This window comes from Scyliorhinus canicula, chromosome 17 (assembly GCF_902713615.1).
Source record: "Scyliorhinus canicula chromosome 17, sScyCan1.1, whole genome shotgun sequence".
In the NCBI taxonomy this organism is placed as follows: Eukaryota; Metazoa; Chordata; class Chondrichthyes; order Carcharhiniformes; family Scyliorhinidae; genus Scyliorhinus; species Scyliorhinus canicula.
In genome coordinates, this window is record NC_052162.1 from 24331725 (window position 1) to 24358901 (window position 27177).

The following is a 27177-nucleotide window of genomic DNA, read 5'->3' on the forward strand; positions in this document are numbered from 1 at the left end:
AATAACCTTCAGTACAATTAATTTATTCTTGTATTTCTAATTTGGGATTGTGTTTACAGGAATCACTTCCTCAGGACTGGTGATGGTGAGATCAGGAAAACAAACTGTAATGTAACACGCAAACAGTGGGAAAAATCAAGCAGCGGGGCAATATTTTGGACAATAAAAAATGGTTTATTCTTGTAAACATGCGTTGGACACAATAGATCCTGCTTAAATAACTGATGATGGGAGGCACGATAGCACAGTGGTTAGCACTGTTGCTTCACAGCTCCAGGGTCCCAGGTTCGATTCCCAGCTTGGGTCACTGTCTGTGCCCAGTCTGCACGTTCTCCCCGTGGATTTCCTCCGGGTGCTCCGGTTTCCTCCCACAGTCCAAAGATGTATAGGTTAGGTGGGTTGGCCATGTTAAATTACCCTTAGGGTCCAAAAAGGTTGGGTGCGGTTACTGGGTTACGGGGATAGTGTGGAGGTGTGGGCTTAAGCAGGGTTGCTTTTCCATGGGCCGGTGCAGACTCGATGGGCCAAATGGCCTCCTTGTGCACTGTAAATTCTATGATTCTATGAAAAGAACGCGGCCTTGGGCTCATAAAATGAATAGAGGATCATAGGAACAGGAGTAGGCCATTCATCCCCTTGAGCCTGTCCCTCCATTTAACGAGACCATGGGCTGATCGGAGGCCTAACACCATTTACCTGCCTTAAGGAGCTGGTTTAGCACAGTGGGCTGAACAGCTGGTTTGTAAAGCAGAACAAGGCCAGCAGCGCAGGTTCAATTCCCGTACCAGCCTCCCCGAACAGGCGCCGGAATGTGGCGACTAGGGGCTTTTCACAGTAACTTCATTTGAAGCCTACTTGTGACAATAAGCGATTTTCGTTTCATTTGACCCATAACCCTTTGATATCTATGCTCAACAAAAATCTATCTATCTCAGATTTAAAATTAAACATTTTAAAATAAGCATGTAAAATGAAAATGAGAAAGGAATATGGGGTTCAGGATGTCAAATATGACCAAGGGCACTGTCACGACATCAGTCGTCGAAGGACCTTCCCACACACATCCAGAGACTTTTTACATTGTGTGCATGCTGGCCTGAACCGCATTCCTGCAGTATTTCACCCACACTGAAAAACTTGCGAGCTCAGAGGAGGATACTCGAGATGCAGTGATTAGTTGATAGCAAAGCTGGTTTTAAAAAGTGTATAAATTATAGGAAGGGAAAACAGGGTGAAGGAAAGAGCCCCAAAGTTTGTCTAGGAGCTGGGAAAACACGAGTGAGAGTGGTACATAGTTTGATGAGCTCGTAAAGCATGCAGGGAAGAGCTGGAAATAGACGGCGCTTCTGTAAATGGAAGCAAACTCAGAAAAAACAACTCAACAGTATTAAGGAAATCAACATTTTAAAAAATTAGTATTAAATTCTTTTATTGGCTGATTGCTAAATGAATGCATCTGTTTGTCATTTTGCAATCGTGTTATGAAACACTATTTGGACTAATTAATCGATCATGGAAATTATGGAACTTAAATGCAATTATTCAAAAACATCTGAAATAAAATGAACAGTATCAGTAATGGCCACAAAGCTATTGCGTAAGCTGGCGTGCATAGGACAGCATCCTTTTATTTAAGTTAGCTATTTGATTTGGGTAACATCATTGAAAATTTAGGTAGACAATAATCTGCTAAACGATCCGTGTGGGAGCTTTACACCTGCCCTGCCCTGCTGGGCCAGAATGGTAGTGCGCCTGGCAAGCAGTGATTAAAATGCACAGTAAACCTCGAGAATGCGTGATTGTGATGGTTGAAAGGGTGTTTTCAGGATGCTACCATTTTCCTGTCGCTGCTGCTTTTCAGTCGCAAACAATTGTCCCTCCGAAGAAACAAGATTCCCTGACAAAATGTTGCCCCTTAACAAAATCATCCATTTTTCGCTGGAAACGTGCTGAAGCGATTTGCTGGACAGGGAATCCTCAACGGTGAGATGTTTTCATTTTGTAGTTTCCCTGTGAAAAATGATATACAATTGTTTTTAAAAATACCAACCTTATTCACAAATCACAAATTACACCATTACTATTATCTTAGTGATGATTCTGAGGTTCCAAGGTGCTAACTTGTTTGTTAACCCCCTCTTGCAGATGATTTACCTTCAAATTAAAGGTCATTTTAGAAAAAATTCTTTTTCATCCGCTAACATTTTTGTTCTTCGGCAGAGTGGGGTGTGTAATCCATCTCCGGGACTCTTGAACACTGCCCATAACTGCATCGGCAGAACATTATGGTCTAACTGCCAAATCTATCTGTGCAAATTTCTAATTCCAGCAGGTGTTATTGGGACCGCAACAGAACAATATGTATAAGCTGGGAGAGGGAGACAGAAAGGAAAGGATTCATCTTGTACTTGCTACACTTGTGCTTGGGGTACGGTAACAACGTGATTTTGCTACTGGAACTGGTAACCCAGAGGCTTGGACTAATTATCCAGAGATATGGGTTCGAATCCCACCGCAGAGGTGGGGGAATTTGAATTCAGTTATTTAAATAAATTAGGAATTTAAAAAGTCGCATCAGTAATGGGCATGAAGGTATCATATGGTTTACTAATATCCTTTAGGAAAGGAAATCGGCTCGAGGATAAACAGTGTCATCTATGTGCAGAACCGTAAGGGATGGGAAAGGTCATAAATTAATATTTCTCGTCAGTATTTACTGTTGAGAAAGGCACAAATTTTAGGGAAATTGGGGAAATAAAAAGTGATATCTTGAGGAGTGTACATATTACAGAGAAGGAGGTGCAGGAGGTATTAAAGCGCATCAAGATAGATAAATCCCTGGGACCAGATGAAATGTATCCCAGGATGTTGTGGGAGGATAGAGAGGAAATTGCGGGCCCCCTAGCTGAAATATTTGAATCATCGACAGCCACAGAAGGTGGCTAAAGATTGGAGGGTAGCAAATGTTGTGCCCTTGTTTAATAAGGGCTGTAGGAATAAGCCTGGGAACTACAGACCGGTTAGCCTTACTTCTGTATTGGGTAAGTTGTTAGACATTATTCTGTGTGTCAGGATCTACAGGCATTTAGACAGGCAAGGGCTTATTAGGGAAAGTCAGTATGGCTTTGTAAGGGGAAAGTCATGTCTTACGAGTTTGATTGAGTTTTTTCAAGGGTAAGCAAGAAGGTAGATGAGGGCAGTACAGTTGACGTTGTCTACATGGACTTTAGCAAGGCCTTTGACAAGGCACCACATGATAGGTTGTTGCAAAAGGTTAAATCTCACGGAATCCAGGGTGATGTAGCCAACTGGAAAGAAAATTGGCTTGGCGACCAAAGCCAAAGGGTGGTTGTGGAGGGTTGTATTTCAAACTGGAGGCCTGTGACCAGTGGTGTGCCTCAGGGATCGGTGCTGGGTCCACTGTTATTTGTTATATATATTAATGATTTGGATGAGAATGTCGGAGGCATGGTTAGTAAGTTTGCAGATGACACCAAGATTGGTGGCATAGTGGATAGTGAAGAAGGTTATATAAGATTGCAACAGGATCTTGACCAATTAGGCCAGTGGGCCAATGAATGGCAGATGGAGTTTAATTTAGATCAATGTGAGGTGATGCATTTTGGTAGATCAAATCAGAGCAGGACCTACTCAGTTAATGGTAGGGAGTTGGGGAGAGTTAGAGAACAAAGCTATCTAGGGGTCAGGTTCATAGCTCCTTGAAGGTGGAGTTGCAGGTGGACAGGGTGGTGAAGAAGACATTCAGCATGCAAGGTTTTATTGGTCAGAATATTGAATACAGGAGTTGGGCCGCCTTGTTGAAGTTGTACAAGACATTGGTAAGACCACGCATGGAATACTGTGTTCAGTTCTGGTCACCCTATTATAGGAAGGATATTGTTAAACTAGAAAGAGTGCAGAAGAGATTTACGAGGATGCTACCAGGACTTGATGGTCTGAGTTATAAGGAGAGGCTGGATAGGCTGGGACTTTGTTCCCTGGAGGCTTAGGAGTGATCTCATAGAGGTCTATAACATAATGAGGAGCATATGTTAAGGCAGATAGTCAACGGGCGGAATTCTCCGCTCCTGGGAAAAATCAGGAGGGCCGTCGTGAACTCGGCTGAGTTTCACGACGGCCTTGGAGGCCGCTCCTCGACCCCTATTCTCCCCTCCCGGCGGGGCTAGGAGCGGCGCTCCGTAACTCTCGGCCGACGGGCGGTGCGCCGAGAGTGACGCGACGGCGGCGCCTATGTGACGTCAGCCGCGCATGCGCAGGTTGGCGCATGCGCGGCTGACGTCTCGACGGCTGACAGCTCAAACCAGTGCATGCGCGGTAGCCGTCTTCCCCTCAGCCGCCCCGCAAGACGTGGCGGCTTGATCTTGTGGGGCGGCGGAGGGGAAATAGTGCGTCCGATTGAGAATGTGGACACCGATCGCGGGCCTGTCCCCTCCCAAGCACAGTCGTGGTGCTCATTCCCCACCAGGCCCCCTACAAGCCCCAAAACGAGCACCTCACGACGAGTTCACGACGGCAGCGACCAGGTGTGGTTGCTGCCGTCGTGAACCGGTCGTGAACGGCAGGCCGCTCGGCCCATCCGGGTCGGAGAATCGCCGGTCACCGTGAAAAACGGCGAGCGCCGATTCTTCCGAGCGGGGGGTGGGAGAATCGCGGGGGGCACCAGGGAGTCGTGAAATTAGTTGGGGGCCCTCCAGCGATTCCCCCACCCGGCGTGGGGAGCGGAGAATCGCGCCCAACATCTTTTCCCAAAGGTAGAGGAGTCTAACTAGAGGTTTAAGGTGAGAGGGGAGAGATACAAAAGAGACCAGAGGGGAAATTTTTCACACAGAGGGTGGTGAGCTGCCAGAGGCAGTGGTAGAGGCGGGTACAATTTTTTCCTTTAAAAATCAGTTTAACAGTTACATGGGCAGGTTGGGTATAGAGGGATATGGGCCAAATGCAGGCAAGTGGGACTAGCTTAGTGATAGAAACTGGACGGCATGAACAAGCTGGGCCGAAGGGCCTGTTTCCATGCTGTAAACATCTATGACTCTCCTTACCTATTCAGTCTCACGACTTCAAATACACAGCATTATAATTGGCTCTTAGTTGCCATTTGAAATGGGCTAATTCAGGCACTGATTTCTGCTAACAGCTTTGACAAAGTATACAAAGCACCACGTGGACTGTGGTGCTTCAAGAAGGCTGCTCACCATCACCCCCTTCTCAAGTGTAATTAGGGATTGGCAATAAATGCTGAACTTGTCGGTGTCACCCACGCCACATGAAAGGATATCTGGTCCAGTCAGACAGAGTAACCACACTTAGGTTAGCAGAGAGTCGAACTCATAGAGAACTGTGCTAACTGTGTGACAGGTTCAATAAATCAGATTGAACTCACTTCAAGGTCTGGGGTATCTTTCGATCAAAGCTGCATCCAGTTGCAGCCTGTCTTATCCCAGAGTACATAACACATCACTCAGCAATGTGAGAGGGCACACACCCTTGCAGAGGCAGACAAGGACCAGACCAATATGCATCGTGGATACATCTTGTCATCTTACTGCTGTCATGCGACACTCAATGCACCTGAGCAGCTAGTGCATGACCTATGACTTAAATCCCAGTGGGGAGTCAAATATTGCCCCTCCTGTCCTGCCTTCTCTCTCTCTCTCTCTCTCTCTGAGTGACATGCAGCTAGCCCCTGCTGCTGGCAGTTTTCAGTCTTTAGACTCCTTCATGCCCAGATCAGGAGCGCTCATCCCCCAGGCCTTTGCCAGCAACATGTGGGAGAATGATCCACCAGCCCTCTGGCGCTTATGTAGAGAATAACAGTGGCTGTGAGACGGTCCTTGTTTTGTTATGCTCTTGACGTAGCGTAAGCTGCTTCCTTGATGTGCTCTCTGACAAAGGAAGGTTCAGACTTGGAGATAGCTTTAACACATTTATTTTACTGTTAACAATTCTCCTACTTGGATTCGACTCTCCTGTTAATCCTGCTATAGCTACTCAGACTGACGAACCAGTCTGCTACAATCCAGGTGGTGGGTATGACGTGTTGAATCAACCCTGTGTACACACTGAGTGTCTCCACTGGAAAGAGGAAGATCATGTGTGCTGTGTCCTTTTATATGGGTTGGTGTAATGCCCCCCTGTGGTAGTGTCACCTCTGTGTATATCTTGAATGCCTATTGGTCGTGTCCTATCTTACTGGCATATTGGTTGAATGTCTGTGTGTCATGTCTCTGGTGCTCCCTCTAGTGTCTGTCTAGTCTACGTGTATTTACATTAACCCCTTGTGTATTTACAGTGATGCATATCACCACAGTCCTCATTGAGGAAATCTCTGCATTATAATTTCTGAATTGTGCCACCTGCTTGCATGGTGAAAATTAGTTTCTAGGAACATCATGCAGTTTACACATAATAGATAGAAACCCCATTTGAAACAAATGAGATCAGACGAAACAGGTATGCATTCTAAGCAGCACTTCAGAGTTAATGGACCGTGAAGTGCATTACCAGAAAAGCTCCTCTGAAGGAGTCACATCTGTCAGACCAGGGCCTTGTAAAAGTTAATGGGGGCAGAGCAGGTTAGGTGGATTGGCCATGATAAATTGCCCTTAGTGTACAAAATTGCCCTTAGTGTTGGGTGGGGTTACTGGGTTATGGGGATAGGGTGGAGGTGTTGACCTTGGGTAGGGTGCTCTTTCCAAGAGCCGGTGCAGACTCAGAGCACCCGGAGGAAACCCACGCAGACACGGGGAGAACGTGCAGACTCCGCACAGACAGTGACCCAAGCCAGAAATCGAATCTGGGACCCCGGCGCTGTGAAACAACAGTGCTAACCACTGTGCCGCCCTTAAATCCCTTATTCCAATGACTCCAAAAACTACAGACAGAAGTTACAAACATGAATAGAGACAACCGGGGAAAGAGAGTCCATTAAAAAGTCAATCAGTCTGGAGACCTCCGGGTCCTCCCAGACCTCCGTAGTCCGGCCAGAAGTTTCGGCACTTCTGGGCAATCGAGTTGTGAGCAGTCGGTGTCACCTCAGGAGGCACCACTTCAACGACAGGCGAACTGGCCTCACCGTCCTCGACGGGTGCAGCTGGCTGAGCAGATTCACGAGCCCCTTTCTCTCCTCGATCAGATAAAGTTACATGAGTGCTCACGATGCTGGTGGGACTTATCAGCTCCAAGTTGGGAGTCGCCAGGCCTCGGCTCCTCAAATGTTCACCGTACTTTCTGGAGGTCTTCCCACTAACATTGACCACGTATGATACTGGTCCTGACTGAACCACAACCCGTCCTGCTAACCAACGTGGACTTGAAGCACAATTACGGACCAAAACTGGGTCTCCCACCCAGGATGATCCGTCCCCCCCTCCCCCCCACTGATTCTTCTGGGAGGCGTAACGTGCCTCCACTCTCCCCGCCAAATTTGGAATCACAAGATCGAACCGAGTTCTCAACCACTTGTCCATGAGCAGATCAGCAGGTGAGACCCCCGAGGGGGGTGAAGGGTTAATTTGTACAACAACAAAAATTTAGCCAACCGCTGGTGAAGTGGTTTATTAAATTGTTTTCTCATTCCATTCTTGAAAGTCTGAACTGCCGGCTCAGCCAGGCTGTTCGACGCTGGGTGGTAGGAGGCCATCCTCATGTGTCGTATACAATTTGCTTGCAGGTAAACCTGTAAATCATCGCCAGTAAGGGGGATGCTATTGTCCGAAACAATTGACTCGGGAAGTCCATGAATGGCAAACACTCGCGCAAGGCGTCCACCCTGGCAGCCGAGGCAGCGGTCCCCAACTCTTGAACGGATAACCGCTTTGAGTGGACATCTACCAGCATCAAAAACATCTTGCCCAGTAATGGGCCTGCATAATCAACATGGACCCTGGCCCGTAGGCGACTTTGCCATTCCCAGGGAGGAAGAGTGGAGGAAGGCGGCAAAGATTGGCAAGAGTGGCACTTTTCTATTAGTTCTTCAATGCCTGGCCATCAGACTAAACTGCATGCCAGCATCTTCGTCAAGTCAACGGTCACCCCTCTGAACATGTATATCGACACAGGGGCTGCTGTCTCTATTATCGGGCAACAAACCTTCCGTAGGATTTGTATAGGGTTTGGCCCCAGACTTGAGTGATACCAAGGGGTGGCTGGCAACATATACCAGGGAGTCGTTGATGATCTTTGGGACCAGAGTCACTCATACATAATAGGCTACCACTGGTAATGTGCAAGGACCAGAACTTTTGAGGCTGCGATTAGTTAGAAAGACACTGCCGGCTCTGGCAACTAATCTTCTGGATGGGTGCTGGTGGCCTGTATGATGTCCTCGGAAGTTATCTGGAAGCTCTCCTTGGGGGCCTGGGAAAGATAAAGGGGGCCAGTGCAAAAATTCATGTTGACTCAGAGACCCAGCCTAAATACTTCAGAGCCTAACTGGCCCCATTTAGAGGAGGCAGTGGTGCAGTGGTATTAAGAACAAAGAACAAAAAACAAAGAAAAGTGCAGCACAGGAACAGGCCCTTCGGCCCTCCAAGCCTGCGCCGACCATGCTGCCCGTCTAAACTAAAATCTTCTCCACTTCCGGGGTCCGTATCCCTCTATTCCCATCCTATTCATGTATTTGTCAAGATGTCCCTTAACGTCACTATCGTCCCTGCTTACACCACCTCCTCCGGCAGCAAGTTCCAGGCACCCACTACCCTCTGCGTAAAACCCTTTCCTCATACATCTCCTCTAAACCTTGCCTCTCGCACCTTAAACATATGCCCCCTAGTAATTGCCTCTGACTATCCACTCTGTCGATGCCCCTCATAATTTTGTAGATCTCTATCAGGTCGCTCCTCAACCTCCATCGTTCCAGTGAGAACAAACCGAGTTTATTCAACCTCTCCTCATAGCTAATGCCCTCCATACCAGGCAACATCCTGATAAATCTCTTCTGCACCCTCTCTAAAGCCTCCACATCCTTCTGGTAGTGTGGCGACCAGAATTGAACACTATATTCCAAGTGTGGCCTAACTAAGGTTCTATACAGCTTCAATATGACTTGCCAATTTTTATACTCAATGCCCCAGCTAATGAAGGCAAGCATGCCGTATGCCTTCTTGACTACCTTCTCCACCTGTGTTGCCACTTTCAGTGACCTGTGGACCTGTACACCTAGACCTCTCTGACTGTCAATACTCTTGAGGCTCTACCATTGACTATATGAGACCTTCCTGTATTAGACCTTCCAAAATTGTCGCTGGACTAGTAATCCAGAGACCCAGAGTCATGTTTTGGGTACCCTGGTTCAAATCCCGCCATGACAGATGGTGAAATTTGAATTCAATTTTTAAAAAATCTGGAATTAAAAAAGTCTAAAGATGATCATGAAACCATTGTCGATTGTTGTAAAAACCCATTTGGTTCACTAATGGCCTTTAGGGAAAGAAATCTGTCGTCCTCCCCTGGTCTGACTGAAGTGTCACTCCAGATCTACTGCAATAAATGCTGACCCAGCCGGTAATGCCCATATGCCATGAACGAATGTTTTTTTAAAACGCCCTGCTTACAAAATTAGACGACAAATTGAGGTAGCAAACGAACTTGGGCGTCATATGCCTGGTCCAGTTCGCAGAATGGGCAGCATCAATAGTCCTGGTGCTGAAACCAGACAAGTCTATCTGCCTGTGTGACGATTAAAAGGTGACAGTAAACGGGGCCTGCTGCCTGGACTGGCACCCCATGCCAGGCGTAGATCTGTACGCAAAGATGGCCGGGTGTCACTCATTCGCGAATCTGGACATGAGCCATGCGTCTCCCAGTTGGAATTAGACATGGCACAATAGCAGCGTGTTACCATCAACACCCACAGAGGATTGGACGAGGACACCCGGCGTCTCTTCGGGGTGTCATCAGCATATGCTATTTTTCAATGGGTGATGGGAGACATCATCCAAAGGCTTCCCAGGATGCATGTCTAACTGGGCGATGTGCTCATTGCAGAAACCACCGGAAGGAGCATCTGGACAACTTGGCAAAAGTTCTCTGATGGTTCTCTGATGTGGGCGTCGGTCTGAAGAGGGGAAAGTGCATATTCCAGACGAAAGAGGTCACGTACCTTGGGTCTGCATCGATAAGGACGGTTTGCACCTGGTGGAGGAGATGGTCCAGGCTATCGGGGAGCCCCGATACTTGAAAACACGAAAGAGCTGAGGTCGTTTTTGGGTCTCATCAATTATTATGAGAAGTTTATCCTGAACCTGGTTACCTTGTTGGCCCCCCTGCACGTCGTCTTGAAGAAAAAACAAAAATGGGCATGCAAAGCACCGCAGGAGGAAGCTTTCATCATAGTGAAACGTCAGCTAAAGTATTGACGCACTGCGATCCATCGAGACCAATCATCCTCATGTGACGCCTCCCCACATGGCACCAGAACAGTGTTATGCCACCGGCTGACAATGGGACGGAACATTCATTTGCTTATGAATCCAGAAGCCTAGCCGATGCAGAGGTGCCGTTCCGGAAATGGAAATGGAAATGGAAGGCCTGGCCGTCATATACGTAGTAAAGAATTTTCACAAGTCCGTGCTCGGCCTCTTTAAGGAGGACAAGATGGTTCCTCCGATAGCCTCTGACCAAATCCAGCGCTGGGCACTGCTGTTGGTGGCGTATACAGATCGTGCAGGCGGATACCCTCAGCCATCTCCCACTGCTTGTAAACCCCCCTCCCCCCACCTGTCCCCCGTCCCCTCCAGGACGAGGTCGTATTGACATTGGATTTCATGGACACTCTACCCATGACGGCTGCACAGATCTGCAGGTGGACCCAAAGGGACACTGTGCTGGCAAAATTATGCCATGTCATCCTGCACGGTGGGCTACAAGGAAAACTCCCAGAGGAGTTATTGCCTATCTTGTAAATCAGCAGGAGGATGGCATCACCCTGTGGGGAACTCACGTGGTCGTCCCATGGCTGGCTCGGCGCACGATCCTACAAGATTTACAGAGACACCTGGGTGTTCCTAAGATAAAAATGCACGAGAGGAGCTGTGCCTGGTGGCCAGGACTCGATGGCAGCATCGAGCAAATGGTGCAGCAATGTGCAGCTTGCCAGGAACAGCAGAAGCTCCACCCTTGGGGATGGCCAGGACGTCCCTGGGTGTGCTTGCATACCGATCATGCTGGGCCCTTTATGGGGTGAATGTTTCTGCTTCTTCTCGATGCCCTCTCAAAATGGATGGACATGCACCGAATGTCTTCACCACCTCATGAATCGCCATGGAAAAATTGTGCCAATGATTCAGCACCCATGGGATCCAGAGGTGCTTATCACAGACAACGGAATTCCTGTCACCAGCGCATAGTTCCAGATGTTAATGCACATAAATGGGGTGAAACACGCCCGAACTGTCCCACACCATCCATTCACAAGTGAGCTGAGCTGGCAGTCCAAACATTTAAACAGAACATTTGTTCCCTGGAAACAAAGTTGGCGATGTTCTTATTCAACAACCAAAGAACACTGCACATCACAACCAGGACCGCGCCAACAGAATTACTAATGGCCCGATGCTTCTTTACCCGTTAGAGTTGAACATTCCTGTGTCTTGACGGGCAGGTAGAAATGAAGCAGATCCTCTAGAAGAAGTACCATGATCACTGAACACGTGACAGAGGTTTTAAACCAGGGGATGTTGTTCATGTTCGGAGTTTCGGGGAAGGAGCTCAATGGGTCCTAGGTACCATAGTGGAGAAAACAAGGCCTGTGTCTTACACATTTAGGAGGAGGGAACGAACCGTGCGGAAGCACCTGGACCACCTCAAGGTGAGGGGACCTGCCCTCTCCGATGGGGGTGAAAAGCCCGACATAATACCGATGGCAGTAAAATGGCTGCAGAGTCAGCTGGTCAAACACAGGTGGGCTCGCCATTGACTTTAACGCTGGGGGGCCAAGAATCCCACTCGCCCCCCCACCCAAACCCTCCAATGTCAAATTTAGCCCATAACCTTTTATCCACTTGGTCGTGTTGTATTCGGCAGACTCTCCCAGGAGATTGAGTGCATTGGGTATTGCATATTGCCCATAAAGGCTAAGGTAGAAGACTATCCACCAAAGAGTGTACAAGAGTCATGTTCCTTCACCTGCTCTCTTCAAAGATGTTAACTGAAATACTCAGCATTTCCAATATTTTCCATTGTTGTTTAAGTTTTCCAGAATAACAAGGAGTAAATGGAAAGGACTCAATGCACCACGTGCATTTTTTTCTCACTCCACACTTTCCTTTTTCTCGTCCACAATTTGATCCTGCTATGGGAGCACCGCCTCTCTGTGTAATTAACATGGATGCTCTCCAAAACGGCTTTAGGCTATGTCACTGTTCATAAAAACCATCTGGATTGAATGAAAAACACAAAGATGCGTGGCACCAGAAAGGCAATGTGACCAGTGGATGCCGGGAGATCCCTCTTCCGGGATCCACCTGGCTCGCCGCGTCTCCTGGGATCTAAGGCTATCTCGAAAGATGTCGCGATCCGAATCCCGCTCATTGAGGGGGGGAGGGGGGGGGCACTATTTTGAAAATCTGCACAGACAGCTAGTCTGACTCTAATAGACCCTCCCATAACCTACCCAAGGTGTTGGGATTTCACCCCTTCGCCCCGGAGACCTCGGGCGAGCGCCGTTCATTCCTGATCTCCACAAATGGGGACCAATTTGGAACAGCATGCGTGGGGAATCTTCCAGGGGATCGGAGGCCCCAGGTGCTTAAACTCTTTGTACCATCCTGGCACTGCCCAGTTGCCCAGGACAAACACGGCACTTTGGCACTGACCGGCTGCCACTCTGGCAGTGCCAAGGTGCCAAGCTGGCATTTTTCCCGTCTGGGGTGCCATGCGATGTGGTTGGGGGGGGGGGGGAGGGGGCAAGGATCCCCTTATACGCGAGTTGGGTTTTGGGGGGGTTCGGGGGTCATGTTGGGGTGGTCGAGAGATTGAGATGCCATTTATTAATACTGTCCCGCTCTCCTCCTGCACTGAGTTCCAGCGAGCGGAGCTCCCCGGTACAGGAAATGGAATCAGTGCGACCTTGGCAGGCCATTCGTCACTCAGGCTGCAAATAGAACCAGAGTCTCGGTAGATAGTGCGGCTTTGAGTGGGGAAACACCCGGTTAAACGTGCTCGTTACTGGACTCTGTTCCCTTTTGATTAAATCGCACCATCTATCTTCAAATCTTCAGAACCCTTTCGAGTGTATCAGAAGCTCGGGGCCCCAAGGGTGTCTGGATTGTGGGAGGCTATTATTCACTGTTCTTTGATACGATATAAAAGCAAGAGGGGGATGTCAGGGTACTTGTTTTAATCCTTTGTTATCAACATTTCCCCTTTTCATTTCTGAATAATGTTGGCAGAGGGCGTGGAATTTTCCAAAAATTGCACAGTGCTGGATCAGGCAAGAAAAGGTCCCCCCCCCCCTCCCCAAACCCTGGACATTGGACCCCGGCAGACAAGGGAACCCCTTCCAACCTCCCCTCCACCCCCACCTCCCCCGACACCAAGCAGGCAACAGAGTGATCGGACCCCCTCGTCAACATCGGGGCAACCCGCCATTCTAGGACTTCGCCTCCCTCCACCATCGTCCCTACCCCCACATAAACTCCCAATAGTGTTCCGGCAAGGCTCCACCATCTTTGGCTGTGTCCCTGGTTCTGTCCCTGCCCCCCCCCCCCCCCCCCCCGCGCCCCTCCCCCCCCAAACCCGGCCCCGGCAATGCTGATCCAGCACTACCCCCAGCACAGGTTGTCACTGCCTGGGGAGGAATGCCAGGGTGCCGGAGCACTCTCCAGCCATATCTCTCACCACCCACATGGGGGCTGTCCCCACCTCCATAATGAGATTCACTGCCGCAAATCCCGTTCTGGCCCTCCTGCGAGAGCCAGCAGCCATAACGGGATTTTCACCTGTGGCGAACGGGCCTAGAAAATTGTTCGCAACTCAGTGTGATCTGATCAATTCAGGCAATATTTATGTTCTAAATGCAGGCCAGGCGGATGTGGTGAAGCTCGTCTATGATTATTGTACAAGCGAAGGGAATTTGGCTATCATATCCATCAGCTCCGCTTCACTGACTAGAGCTACTTAACATATGGAGAAATAGAACAGTTTATTGCATAGTTCATGTCGTCATAGCAACTAAATCAAAACAGCATTCTGCTCACCTTTTACCCGTCAGCTGGAACACCACAATTATCAATAAACCCAAAAGTGTCACAATAGAAAATAACAGCAATGCATGAAAGTTCCTTTGTGCTATCCCTGGAAAAAAAACAATGATCAATTATTTCTTCCCCCTTTTTCCTCCTTATTGTTACGCCTCAGTCTCCCAAAAAGCACCAATTTATGTTGGGGTGCAATCCCGCAGGTACAGGTATTCATGTGGAGAACAATTTAATGATCTGCTTAACAGTCAACCCCCTGATCCCGTTCATCCATTTTCCATCAGGAGAACGAATCTCTTCATTGTTGTAACCCAGAGGGATAACTTTAGCCCCTGGCTGAGATCAACTAACTCAATGCAGACCAGGAATAGAACCAGAGACCGTTCTGGACCCTTTCTGCCTTGGCATCATGGCAGGAGTTCTGCCAGCTAAAGTGATAGAGAAAGCAGCATTCTTTAGTTAAGCACTGAAAATGTTTTAGCAGCTTTATAGAGTCCAGAATCCAGTTTTTCCTTGCATTTGTTTGGCAGAGGGGAGGGGAGTGGCCTTGTTAATGTTTTGTGGGTTTTTTTGGTGTGCTCAGCAAGGTGAATGTGGTGAACATATTGCAGTAACCATTCACCATGTATGTAACTGTACCACGCTGTTGCCCATGAGGGCTCCACCTATAGACCATTGTAAGGTATTACCTGTGATGTATCATATTGGTGCCTTTGTGGGCTCCGCCCCTGGCTCCACCCTTTGAGGGGAGGTATAAAGATCAGTAGCCCTGTAGGCGGCTCTCAGTAGCAGAGCAATCGCAGGCAGGCACTATTCTAGTCGATTAAAGCCACAGGTTATATCTACGTTCTGTTTCGCGTGAATTGATCCTCCCATCAATTTAATCGACTACAACAGCACTATGGAATCTGCCCTCAAACCTGACCGACTAGAACTCGACTCACAGGCCGCGGAGGCCAAAGGGATTTTTTCGCACTGGCTCCGCTGTTTCTCATCAGCTCTCCAGCCAGCAGGTGAGACCCCCCTCACCCCCCCCCAACCTATCGGAGCCTCAACAGGATTCTGCCCCAGAAGCTCGCACTGTGTGGGTAACAGTCACTCGATGTAATTTATCTCAGAGAGGCCAATTGAGGACAGTGGGTGGGCTCTCGAAACCAACAATGAGTCAGCAGCTTTCCAGTCTGAAAGCAGCGGATGGCGGCGATGGGAGGCATACGAAGGAGAGGGTGATTCAAAATGGTGTTTCAAAAATTAAATTTAAAAATGGCCTTTGCGGTCCGGTCTCCGCGTTGGTTGGGGGGGGGGGGGGGCGGGGAAGGTGGAGAGAGATTGACGGGGCGGGGGGGAGGGGAGGGGAGTGGGGGGGGAAGGGGGAGTCCCTCGACAGGCCCCTCTGTAGGCTGGCCTTTCCTACATCGGAATGTGGCAACTAGGGGCTTTTCACAGTAACTTGATTGAAGCCTACTCGTGACAATAAGCGATTTTCATTTCATCCAGGCAGGGAAGGAGTGCCGCGTACCATCATGGAGCAGTGGCTGTCCGATCTCCCACCGGAAAGCTGCTTCAAGGCAGTTCACCTATTCTTACGGTGCTTTCAGGAGCCTGAAGGCTAACTGGAAAACACAGGACGGCCTCCTACAATTGGCAATATGCAGCTCATAGTGAGCCATCTGCCACGTGTGGGCGAGTACAGCTCTTGCTCCATCTTCCCTTTCTGTGTCCATGGGATGGAACTCAGAAATGACACGCTGCCCAGCCTCTCTATTTTTGGTCCTCTGGTCCTGGGGCAAGAATGATAGCAAGGAAGATATGCTCAACCTTCATAGGTCACTGAGCAGATCTCAGCTGGAGTGCTGTGATCAAATGCCAATGAGGAGGGCGGAGGGCTGCGGAGGAGGCTTACTATAATGCTACCATGGATCAAGAAATTACAGATACATAGGTAGACAAGTTAGGCTTTTTCTTCTTAGAACAGAACAGGTTAAGGAGATATTTAATTCAGGTGTACCAAATCAAGAAGGGTTTTGATCGAATATAATGGGAGAAAGCGGTTCCCCTGGCAGAGGGGGCACAGTAATTGGCCAAGGTGTCACAGTTGAGAAGACGCAATTAGTTGTCACAATCTGCCGAAAAGGCTGGCGAAAGCAGGCTCTATTGTAACTTTCAAAAGGAAATTGAATAAATTCTTGAAGGGAGAAAATTGAAAGGCTATGGAAAAGGAGCACCTTTATAGGCCCAAATGTAAATAGCGCTTTGAAAGAACCATTACAGACTGTATGCTCTTCTTCCATGCTGGAAGATTCCATGAATATTCAACAAAAACATTTTATTTACCTGTGTAATTTTCCCCCCACTGAACAGATGAGCTCCATTCACTCCAGAGAACAGTTGTGGCACAATACTCATTAATCTTACTTCGTACTTCAAATGTATAAAGTTTTTTTGGATCCGTACTTGCCAAATAGTACTTTCTTTGCGAATTAATTGTATGTACCTATGTGAACAAACCAAGAAAAAGTAGCAGGTAATATTAACGTATAATATTAAAATCTCATGACGGAGGTAAACAATAGCACAGTATTGTAAACAATAGCATAGGGCAGCACGGTAGCATAGTGGTTAGCTCAATTGCTTCACAGCTCCAGGGTCCCAGGTTCGATTCCCGGCTTGGGTCACTGTCTGTGTGGAGTCTGCACGTTCTCCCCGTGTCTGCGTGGGTTTCCTCCGGGTGCTCCGGTTTCTCCCACAGTCCAAAGATGTGCAGGTTAGGTGGATTGGCTATGATAAATTGCCCTTAGTGTCCAAAATTGCCCTTAGTGTTGGGTGGGGTTACTGGGTTATGGGGATAGGGTGGAGGTGTGGGCTTGGTTAGGGTGCTCTTTCCAAGAGCCGGTGCAGACTCGATGGGCCGAATGGCCTCCTTCTGCACTGTACATTCTATGATTCTATGATAATAGATCGGATTTAACGAGGTACCATCATGCTCCCCAGCTCCCCCCACTCCGCCCCCACACATTAATGCTTAATCTTGCAATATGTAATGCAGGAAGAGATTGGGGCGCCATTTATAAATGGTGGCACGATCGCCAGACCCAGCCCCCCCCCTCCGTGGCCACCGGACCCCCTCAACATCACAACTTAACAATAAGGGATCATAACCCCCCCCCCCCCCCCCCACCCCCCTGTACAGCACCCTGGGCCTGATCCCCTGATCCACCTAGGCATCTTGGTAATTCATCTTGATCCACATTTTATCCCTTTCTTTACAACTAACAAACTGTTACTATGGAACAATGTAATTAGTGATGTGTTGGGTGCTCTGGATCCCTGGAACACACACAAGCTACCAACACTTAAAATAGTACAACACTATTTTATTAAGCTGGAAATTGTTAAACATACTTTCACTGTGGGTTAACACGATGTTAGATTAAACTAAAGACCTATGTCTATTCTAACCAGTCTAATCACTCAGCACATGGTGAGGATCTGTGCTGTAAGCTGTAAGCTCTGTCCTTCTGAGAGGCTGCATCCCGAATGAGGGGGAAAACTGATGCCCTCTGTCTTTATAGTGAGTGTGCTCTAACTGGTGATTGGCTGCGGTGTTGTGCGTGTTGATTGGTCCTACTGTGTGTCCATCAGTGTGTGTGTCTGCACCATGATATACTGGTGTATATTATGACATCCGCCCTTTTATAAAAAAATGTATGTTTGTGGCAATAAATAATGTGTGGTGATAATGTTCCTAACTACGTGTGGGGTGCGAAGACATATTTACAGGACTATGTACATGAAAACGAAGCTATTTACATGGGAAGGTGCCTGGTGTAGAGAAGCAGTTTGCAACAAGAGTAACAAGATCAACATTATATACAAACCAGGAAAACGATCTAACAAAGCAACGAAACAATTCAGAGAGTCCATAAATTCGAAAAGTTCACAAATTTAGTCTCTGAGGTGGGCGACGAATTTTGGTTGACCGCCTCAAGGGTGGGTCGAGAGCCGCCGGTTCAGGAGCGGGCTGGACTGCATCAGTCAGGGGGAGGCAGAGTGACAGGGAGCTCTGCATAGTCCATGGCAGGGTCAGCAAGAGGGCGAGGCAACACCGCAGGATCTCGTGGCGAGCGTGGAACGAGGCAAAAGGCGCGTCGATTGCGGCGCAGAATAGAGCCATCCGGTAGACGAACCAGGAACGAGCGGGGGGGGGGGGGGCACCTGCCGAAGGACAACAGCGGTTGCAGACCAGCCACCATCTGGGAGATGGACGCGGACATTGTCATCTGGAGCGAGAGCAGGGAGATCAGCTGCACGGGAGTCATGGGCCGCCTTGTGCTGTGCACGAGACAGCTGCATCCGGTGAAAAACCGGAACGTGGTCGAGGTCTGGGACATGGATGGACGGCACCGCCGTCCTCAGGGTGCAATTCATGAGTAGTTGGGCTGGCGACAGGCCAGTGGACAGTGGGGCAGAGCGATAAGCCAGCAAGGCAAGGTAAAAATCAGACCCAGCATCAGCAGCCTAGCATAGGAGCCTCTTGACAATATGTACTCCCTTCTCTGCTTTGCTGTTGGATTGGGGGTACAGGGGACTGGACATTACATGGGCAAATTGTACCGCCCGGCAAAGTTGGACCATTCTTGGCTGGTGAAGTAGGGGCCATTGTCCGACATAACCGTGAGCGGGATGCCGTGTCGAGCAACGGTTTCTTTACATGCATGACTGACTGCAGACAAGGTGAGGTCGTGCAGCCGTATCACCTCCGGGTAATTCGAAAAGTAGTCCACGATCAGGACATAGTCTCTACCCAGCGCGTGGAACAAGTCGATGCCCACCTTGGTCCATGGTGACGTGACCAGCTCATGGGGCGGCAGGGTCTCACATGGTTGGGCCGGCTGGAAGCGCTGACAAGTGGGGCAGTTGAGCTCTGTGTTGGCTATGTCGTCATTAATGCCAGGCCGGTACACAGCCTCTCAGGCCCATCGGCGACACTTCTCCACGCCCAGGTGGCCCTCTTGTAGTTGTTCCAGGACAAGCTGGTGCATGCTATACAGGATGACAATGCGGTCCAGTTTTAGAAGAACCCCGTCTACTACTGCCAAATCATCTCTGACATTATAGAATTGAGGGCATTGGCCATTGAGATACCCTCCATTAGGTGGCACATGACACGCTGCAGCAGGGGGTCAGCCGCCGTTTCGCGGCGAATTTGAACGAGGCTTTCATCCGAGGCAGGTAGATTGGAGGCCACGAATGCTACCTGGGCGTCAATCTGGCAGACAAATCCCACTGGGTCATATGGAGTGTTGACTGACCTGGAGAGAGCGTCCGCAACGATGAGGTCCTTGCCTGGGGTGTATACCAGCTGGAAGTCGTATCGCCGGAGCGATACGGAGAAGAATACGGTGGAGGTGAGGCGTCATGTCGTTCAAGTCTTTCTGTGTTATATTGACCAGCGGGCGATGGTCGGTCTCGATGGTGAATTGAGGAAGCCCGTAGACATAATCGTGAAATTTAACAACACCAGTCAGAAGGCCCAGGCACTCCTTTCCTATCTGTGCGTAGCGCGGCTCCGTGGGGATCATCGCACGCGGCGCATATGCAACAGGGGCCCATGATGAGGCCTCATCACGTTGAAGGAGCACAGCTCCAATGCCGGACTGACTGGCATCGGTCAAACTTAATTTCTGTCTGACCAAAAGAGCACTTGGCCCTGTTGAAGCGGAGGCCATGCTCATGTACATGTCTGACTACGTGCTGGAGGCAATTAACATGCTCCTGTGGGGTGGTGGACCAGATGATTATGTCATCGACATAGACGCGAACACCTTCAATCCCTTCCATCATTTGTTCCACAATCCTATGGAACACTTCTGATGCAGAGATGATCCCAAATGGCATCCTGCTGTAGCAATATCTTCCAAAGGGGGTATTAAATGTGCAGAGTTTCCTGCTGGATTCATCGAGCTGGATTTGCCAGAATCCTTTTGAGGCATCGAGCTTGGCAAAGAGCTTGGCACGAGACATCTCACATGTGAGCTCTTCGCGCTTAGGAATTGGATAGTGCTCCCTCATAATGTTGCGATTGAGATCCTGGGGATCAAATTCTCAATTCGCCGGAAGGCTTTTTTACACATATCATGGATCTGACCCAGTCGGTCGGTTCCGTGACTCTGGAAATCACTCCTTGGTCCTGGAGGCCCTGCAGCTGCTGCTTGAGGCGGTCCTTAAGGGGTGCTGGGACCCTGCGAGGTGCGTGCACCACAGGCGTGGCATTCGGTTTTAATAAAATCTTGTAGGTGTACGGCAGCGTGCCCATGCCCTCGAAGACGTTGTGATACTGGTTGATAATGGCATCGAGCTGCGCCCTGATGTCAGTGTCCGGATAGGCAGACGCGTCAGCAGGAGAGAGAGAGTGAACTCTCTGAACTAGGTTCAACAGCTTGCATGCCTGCACGCCAAGCAGGGAGTCTTTCGAGGAGCCCATGATTTCAAAAGGAAGGATGGCTTTGCGTGACCGGTGCGTCACTTCAAGTTGGCATGAGCCGCTGGCAGAAATGATATTCCCATTGTAATCTAGTAATTGGCATGCTGATGGCAGGATGGCTGGTTTGACACAAAGGCTTTGGAGGTCAGATCACGCAATGAGATTGGCGGAGGCACCGGTGTCCAGGCGGAATCGTATTTGGGACCGGTTGACCGTAAGGGTGGCACACCACTCATTGTCTGGATCAATGCTGTGTACCGGTAGAGGCTGGATTCTTTGCTTCGGGGACACCCTGTTTTTCGTAATGATACCAACTCAAAAAAGTACCTTTGGGTCCTCGGTATCAATATCGGGTACCGAATCTGGCTCGGTGATCGTGGGTTGAATGGCCCGGACATCCTCGCGAGGCTGGCTGGAGCGACGAGAGTTGGCAGGCTGAGCTGATCTGCATAAAGCAGCAAAGTGGCCAAGTTTGCCACATTGCAGGCATCATCGGGATTTGGCAGGACATTGCCGCTTTAAATGGGCGGAGCCACAGTTGCCGCACGTTGTAGCGTCAGTACGCTCGCTGCACCACTGCGCATGCGTGGTGCGATCATACGTGGTGCGTTCCTGCGCAGTACGTTCGTCGACGTCACCGTCCCCTCGTTCGGTGCGCACAAGCGTGGGAGTCCGCAAAATGGCCGCCCTCATCCACGCTGAGGCCCTGGAGTTGCTTGATTGCTTGGACCCGTTCTGCCTCGTGGGGACCTTGCCGCGCCGTTTCAGCCGCTTGGATGTGGGCATACCGACTAGTGGCGTGTTCATGTAGCAGGCAGGTCTCGATGGCAATCGCTATGGAGTCGGAGGTGGACCCGTAATTACAGGACTGCGCAAGGATGCGGAGGTGGGTGAGAAAGGACTGGATAGGTTCATCCTTACCCTGCAAACGCTGTTGGAAGACATAGCGCTCGAAACTTTCATTCACCTCGATGTCGCAGTGACTGTCAAACTTGAGGAGGACCGTCTTGAATTTTGATTTATCTTCACTATCGGCAAAGGTGAGAGAATTGAAGATATGGATGGCGTGGTCCCCAGCCGTGGAGAGGAAGAGAGCGATCGTCCTGGCGTCTAAAGCAGCTTCCAGGTCTGTGGCTTCAAGGTAGAGCTGGAAGTGTTGTTTGAAGATCTTCCAGTTGGACCCCAGGTTGCCGGTGAGGCGGAGCGGCGGTGGTGGGCGGACGCTGTCCATGTTGCAGGATGGCTGTATGCTGGTGGAAGGCAGATCACTTGCAGGCAGGTCTAAGAAGTTCTAACATCCCTCACTACTGGTACCATGATGTGTTGGGTGCTCTGGATCTGTGGAACACATACAGGCTACCAACACTTAAAATAGTACAACACTATTTTATTAAGCTAGAAACTGTTGAACATACTTTCACTGTGGGTTAACACGATGTTAGTTTAAACTAAAGACCTCTGCCTATCCTAACCAATCTATGCACTCAGCACACGGTGAAGATCTGTGCTGTAAGCTGTAAGCTCTGTCCTTCTGAGAGGCTGCATCCCGAATGAGCGGGAAAACTGATGCCCTCTGTCTTTATAGTGAGTGTGCTCTAACTGGTGATTGGCTGCGGTGTTGTGCATGTTGATTGGTCCTACTGTGTGTCCATCAGTGTGTGTGTCTGCACCGTGATATACTGGTGTATATTATGACAATTAGTAGAATGGAAAAGGAGGAATGAGTGGCTGTAGTATATTTGGATTTTCAAAAATCATTTGATAAGACGCAACAAAATTACAGTCATGGGATGGTGGATATTCTTTTAGCATTGTTTGAGGATTATTTCCAGCACAAGAAATAGAGAGTGTGAATAAATATGCCAGGCGCGATCCAACAGGTTTGGCTGCGAGTTTCACTCTGGCTCTGTCAGCGAGTCCCCACTGCACTTAGTCACTTGTTTGGGCCTTGAGGAGTTTCTCTCTGGTCAAGCCCACATGTTTTTATCACTGGGAGCTGAACCCGCTGGCCAGACCGGCTCCTCAGAGATCGGGCCACCATTTGGAAAGGGTGCCTTGATCTTGGAGCGGGCTTGTGGGTCCCCAAACCCCCACCCATGGGCAGTGTCACCCCCACACACATAGGCACTACCCCCTCTCCCCAAAATGATTCCTGCTGTGGAGTCACGGAGCGCCTCCCATTTTCAGGCCTTTCCACCCTTCACCCCCCACCCCAACCTTCCGGTAGCCCCTTCAAATCTGCCCTGCACCCCCCCCCCCCCCCCTCACCCTTCATTCCCCTTCTCCACCCTCCTTTCATGGGCTTCCCCCCCCGCCCCCCTCTCAGGCCCTGACCCTTGGCATTGCTACCCAGGCACCCTGACACTGCTACCCTGGCAGTGCTCCTTCAGCTCTGCAGTGCCACCCTGGTACCTTGAGAAAAATGAAGGAAACTCCTTATGCAGAAAGTCGCAAAGCTGCAAATACCTGAATACGTTCACACTTGGGAGCTGGAACGTCTCTAATATTCATCCAAACCTGCAAACCTACTTTCAAGAAGGTACCGGAGCGAACAGAAACATGAAGCCCAGTTTAAAATGTTGCCTAAACTGAGTCCAGAACCTCAAAGTGGCTATCAAAACCGGGCTCGATGAGAATCTCGCAAGGGAAATAGTCAGTGTGGCAGTAACCAGGGTCTTCAGACTGGATCCTATCCACGAACCCTTCTCCATTTGCCCCCCACATAGAATCCTGATTCCTGAGCCACTCCCCGCCCCTGATCAATATTTATCACCCAATTGTAACGTAACAGATTAGGGTTCCCCAACTGCCTATCCCTTTGCAGAAACGACCTTTGAACCCGTAGAGTATTACCAGTCCAAACAAAAGTAGATATCAAGTTATTGACCTTGCAAAAGAAAGCTTTGAGAAGAAAGACTGGGAGACACTGGAACAAAAACAAAAACCTCGGGAGAATATTAATCTTCACCATCTGTACCCTTCCTGCTAAGTCAGAGGGAGGGCGTTTCACCTTTTCAAGTCGGCCTTCACCCCTTCCACCAGGCTAGCGAAGTTACATTTATGGAGCGAGGCTCAACCATAGGCCACCTGGATTCCCAGATAACGGAAGCCAGTCCTGTCTGGGCGAAACAACAAAACCCCCCACATCAGCTCCCCACTTCTGGTGGTTGAACGGAAAATATTCACTTTTGCCCTGAGTCAGCTTGTACTCCCAGAGAAGGGGCCAAAATTTCTGAGCAGCTTCATTATCCCCTCCACATTGGAGAGTGGGTCCATGGTATATAAGAGCTGGTTTAGCACAGTGGGCTAAACAGCTGGCTTGTAATGCAGAACAATGGAGAACAATGCCAGCAGCGTGGGTTCAATTCCTGTACCGGCCTCCCCGAACAGGCGCCGGAATGTGGCAACTAGGGACTTTTCACAGTAACTTCATTGAAGCCTACTTGTGACAATAAGCGATTATTATTAAATCACCCGCATATAAGGACGTGCTATGCTCCCTCCCCCCATGCTTTATCCCCTCCATTTGGTGGACAACCTCAACGCAATGGCTAATGGCTCAACTGCTAAGGTAAACAAACGCGGGGGCAATGGACACCCCTGCCTTGTACCCTTATTCAGTTGAAAATAACCCAAGCTCTGACACACTCGTGGTGGGTGCCCTGTACAAAAGCTTAATCTATGGTAGACATTTTGGCCCAAAACCAAACCTTCCAAGGAGTTCAAAGAGGTAATCCCACTCAACCCTATCAGACACTTTCACAGCATCTACTAAAATAATCACCTCTGGATCAGGCCCCAAGGAGGGCGACAACACAATATTTAACAATCTCCGAATGTTGGCCCACAACTGCCGGTCCTTAACTAAACCAGTCTGCTCCTCCGAAATCAGCCCAGGAAGGCAAGGCTCCAAACGTGTTGCCAACCCCTTAGCCAACAACTTAGCATTAAACAACTAAATAGGTCGATACTACCCACATTCCGTGGGATCCTTGTCCTTCTTCAGGATCAAGAAAATCGATGCTTGCACCAAGGTGGCCGGCAACACCCCGCTGGGACACGGAATCATTCAACATATCCAACAGAAGTTGGATCAACAGACCTGCAAAAGTTCGATAGGGATCCTTCCTGGCCCAGTGTTTTACATCTGCATTAACCTAATACAGTTCATCACCTCCTCCGGACCTATCAACCCCTTCAACTCCTGCCTTCTCTCCTGCTCCTCCCCCGGGAAGGTCAAACCATCCAAAATTGCATCATTGACGATCTTTCATCTGGGGGCTCTCTTATACAGCTCTCGGTACAAGGCCTCAAACACCTCATTAACCTTCTCTGGGGCAAAACCCAACCTTCCAACCGAGTCCCTGATCTGCACTATCTCCCGGGAGGCAGCCTGCCATCTCAGCTGGTGCGCTAACAGATGGCTGGCCTTCTCACCATATTCATAAAAGGCCGCTCTAGTGCGTCGCAGCTGGTTCACTGCCTTGCCCGTTGACAACAACTTGAATTCCATCTGTAATTTCTTGCTACCTGCCAACAACTCCGGTGTCGGGGCAATCAAGTACTGATGGTCCACCTCGAGAATGGAGCCCACCAGCCTCTGCTTCTCTGACCTTCCAGATTTATCCCTATGCGCCTTGTAAGAGATTATCTCCCCCCCTAATGACCACCTACAGAGCGTGGAAGGCGAGACTGTGTCATTCCTGTTAAGCTCAACATACTCCCCAATGGTTGAGGATATACGCTCACAAAATCTTTTATCCATGAGCAATGCTCTTCACAGGGGTCGCTGAGAGCTGTCCACTCCGTCATCAAGTCCACAAAATGCGGAGTATGATCCAAGATAACGATCGCCGAGTAATGGTAAAGGTAAAGTCAGCATAGTCCCAGATGACCATTGGCTGCTTTCCCCTTTGAAGGAGAGAGCTGACTGGTGGTGATTTACTCTGAGGACCACCATACCTCAGGCACGGGGCAAGGTTGAGAAGGCTTCATGAATAACCTTCATGAATAACAATCGTCGAGGACCCCATCCCCTCACCCTGGGTTGAAGAGACCCACCCACCAAAATGACGTCAATCAGGGAATAGACACGATGGACATTTGGGAAACAAAGAAAACTCCTTATCCTAAACTCCACGGGTCAATCTCCCTCATCTGTTCCATGAAAACTAATAACTCCTTTGCTACTTCTGATGGACTGTAACTACTGATTTTTTGCAAGCCAGTTAAGGAAGGCATCAAGCCACAGGTATATGAACATGTCATCCTACCTTCCTCCAGCTAACAGCCCCAAGCAGTCACCATGCTGAACCTCAGAATTTTATCGTAATCTTTATGACAAATAGTTGCCTTCAGTCTGGTGAAACCTACAAGAGCTGACTAATCCAAGCCAGCGAGTAAAGGATAGATCTTCATCCAAATTCCCAGTGACAATATGCAACACAATTCAGTTTCTAAAAGTTAGTTCCTATTCTCTGTTTATAAGGGAAAAGCTAGGGCAGAACAGTGGCGCAGTGGTTAGCATTGCTGCCTCACCGCCCCGACCTCCCAGGTTCAATCCCGGGTCACTGTCCGTGTGGAGTTTGTACATTCTCCCCCTGTTTGTGTGGGTTTCATCCCCAGAAAGCAAAGAAGTGCAGGTTAGGTGGAGTGGGCATACTAAATTTCCCCCAAGTTGGAAAATATTAATTGGGTAAAAAAAGGGGAAAAGTTTTATTGTCACACTGTACCTGCCAGTTTTTATCCTTATCGCTCCGGTACCTGACCTCATACATTCGACATTTCAGTGACTTCTCTGCTACACCCCAGCTGAAAATGAGCTCGTTCCTGTCCGTCATATTCAGTGTCAGGTTTTCAGGAGGATTGAGTTTCACTGAAAGGTATAAATTGGGTTTTTGCCCTGTTACTAGAGAAGATCATGTCAAGCATTTCGACCAAACTGACTCGATGAAGGGAATTATCTGCACACCACTCATACAATAAAGCTCGCTGTGGATTTTTTTTTGCATGTTAAGTTGCCATTGACGATACATAAAACAACCAATAGAATGTTTTAAAAATTGTGAAATGAACCATTTGATCTTTGTTAATGACTGCAAGAGGCTGAATGTCAAGCAATATGCCACAAATATACAATCATGTTTTGAGGAACATCAGCATCATAGTTTAATGGTAAACCTATTAAAAATGAAAGCAATTCTTGACTTTTTTTTCTTGCATATCGCTTTACTGAATGAGTAATCCATGTATTTCTCTTTGGACTAGCTATGTAGCAACGGGCGTAATGGAAAGACTATCCAACTCTTGATTTATTTAGCTGAAACATCATTCTCCCTGGTTCTGCCATCTTGCAAAGTATACCCATATCAAAATTATCAATTATATTATTTTTTATTAAAACTTGGGATTGTGGCCCTTCTTAATCTTTTAATAAGGTTCAGCTTGTTTCTTAACCTCCCTCCTTTGCTCAGAGAT

At 48.9% G+C, this 27177-nt stretch overlaps 1 protein-coding gene across 5 annotated transcripts in view; it reads right to left on the reverse strand.

Annotated features, from left to right (window-relative positions):
• Positions 1-1412: 1412 nt before the first annotated feature.
• The window catches only part of LOC119952328 (interleukin-13 receptor subunit alpha-2-like), a 55166-nt gene continuing 29401 nt past the window's right edge, over positions 1413-27177 (reverse strand). For 4 of the 5 annotated variants that reach the window (XM_038775998.1, XM_038775994.1, XM_038775997.1 and 1 more), the window contains exons 4-7: positions 26433-26575; positions 16551-16710; positions 14217-14313; positions 1413-2010 (exon numbers count right to left, since the gene is read on the reverse strand). In XM_038775998.1, coding sequence (XP_038631926.1) covers positions 1995-2010; positions 14217-14313; positions 16551-16710; positions 26433-26575 — 416 coding nt within the window. In that variant the 3' untranslated portion in view covers positions 1413-1994. The remainder of the gene's footprint in view (positions 2011-14216; positions 14314-16550; positions 16711-26432; positions 26576-27177) is intronic. The other variant, XM_038775995.1, reaches the window with a different exon arrangement.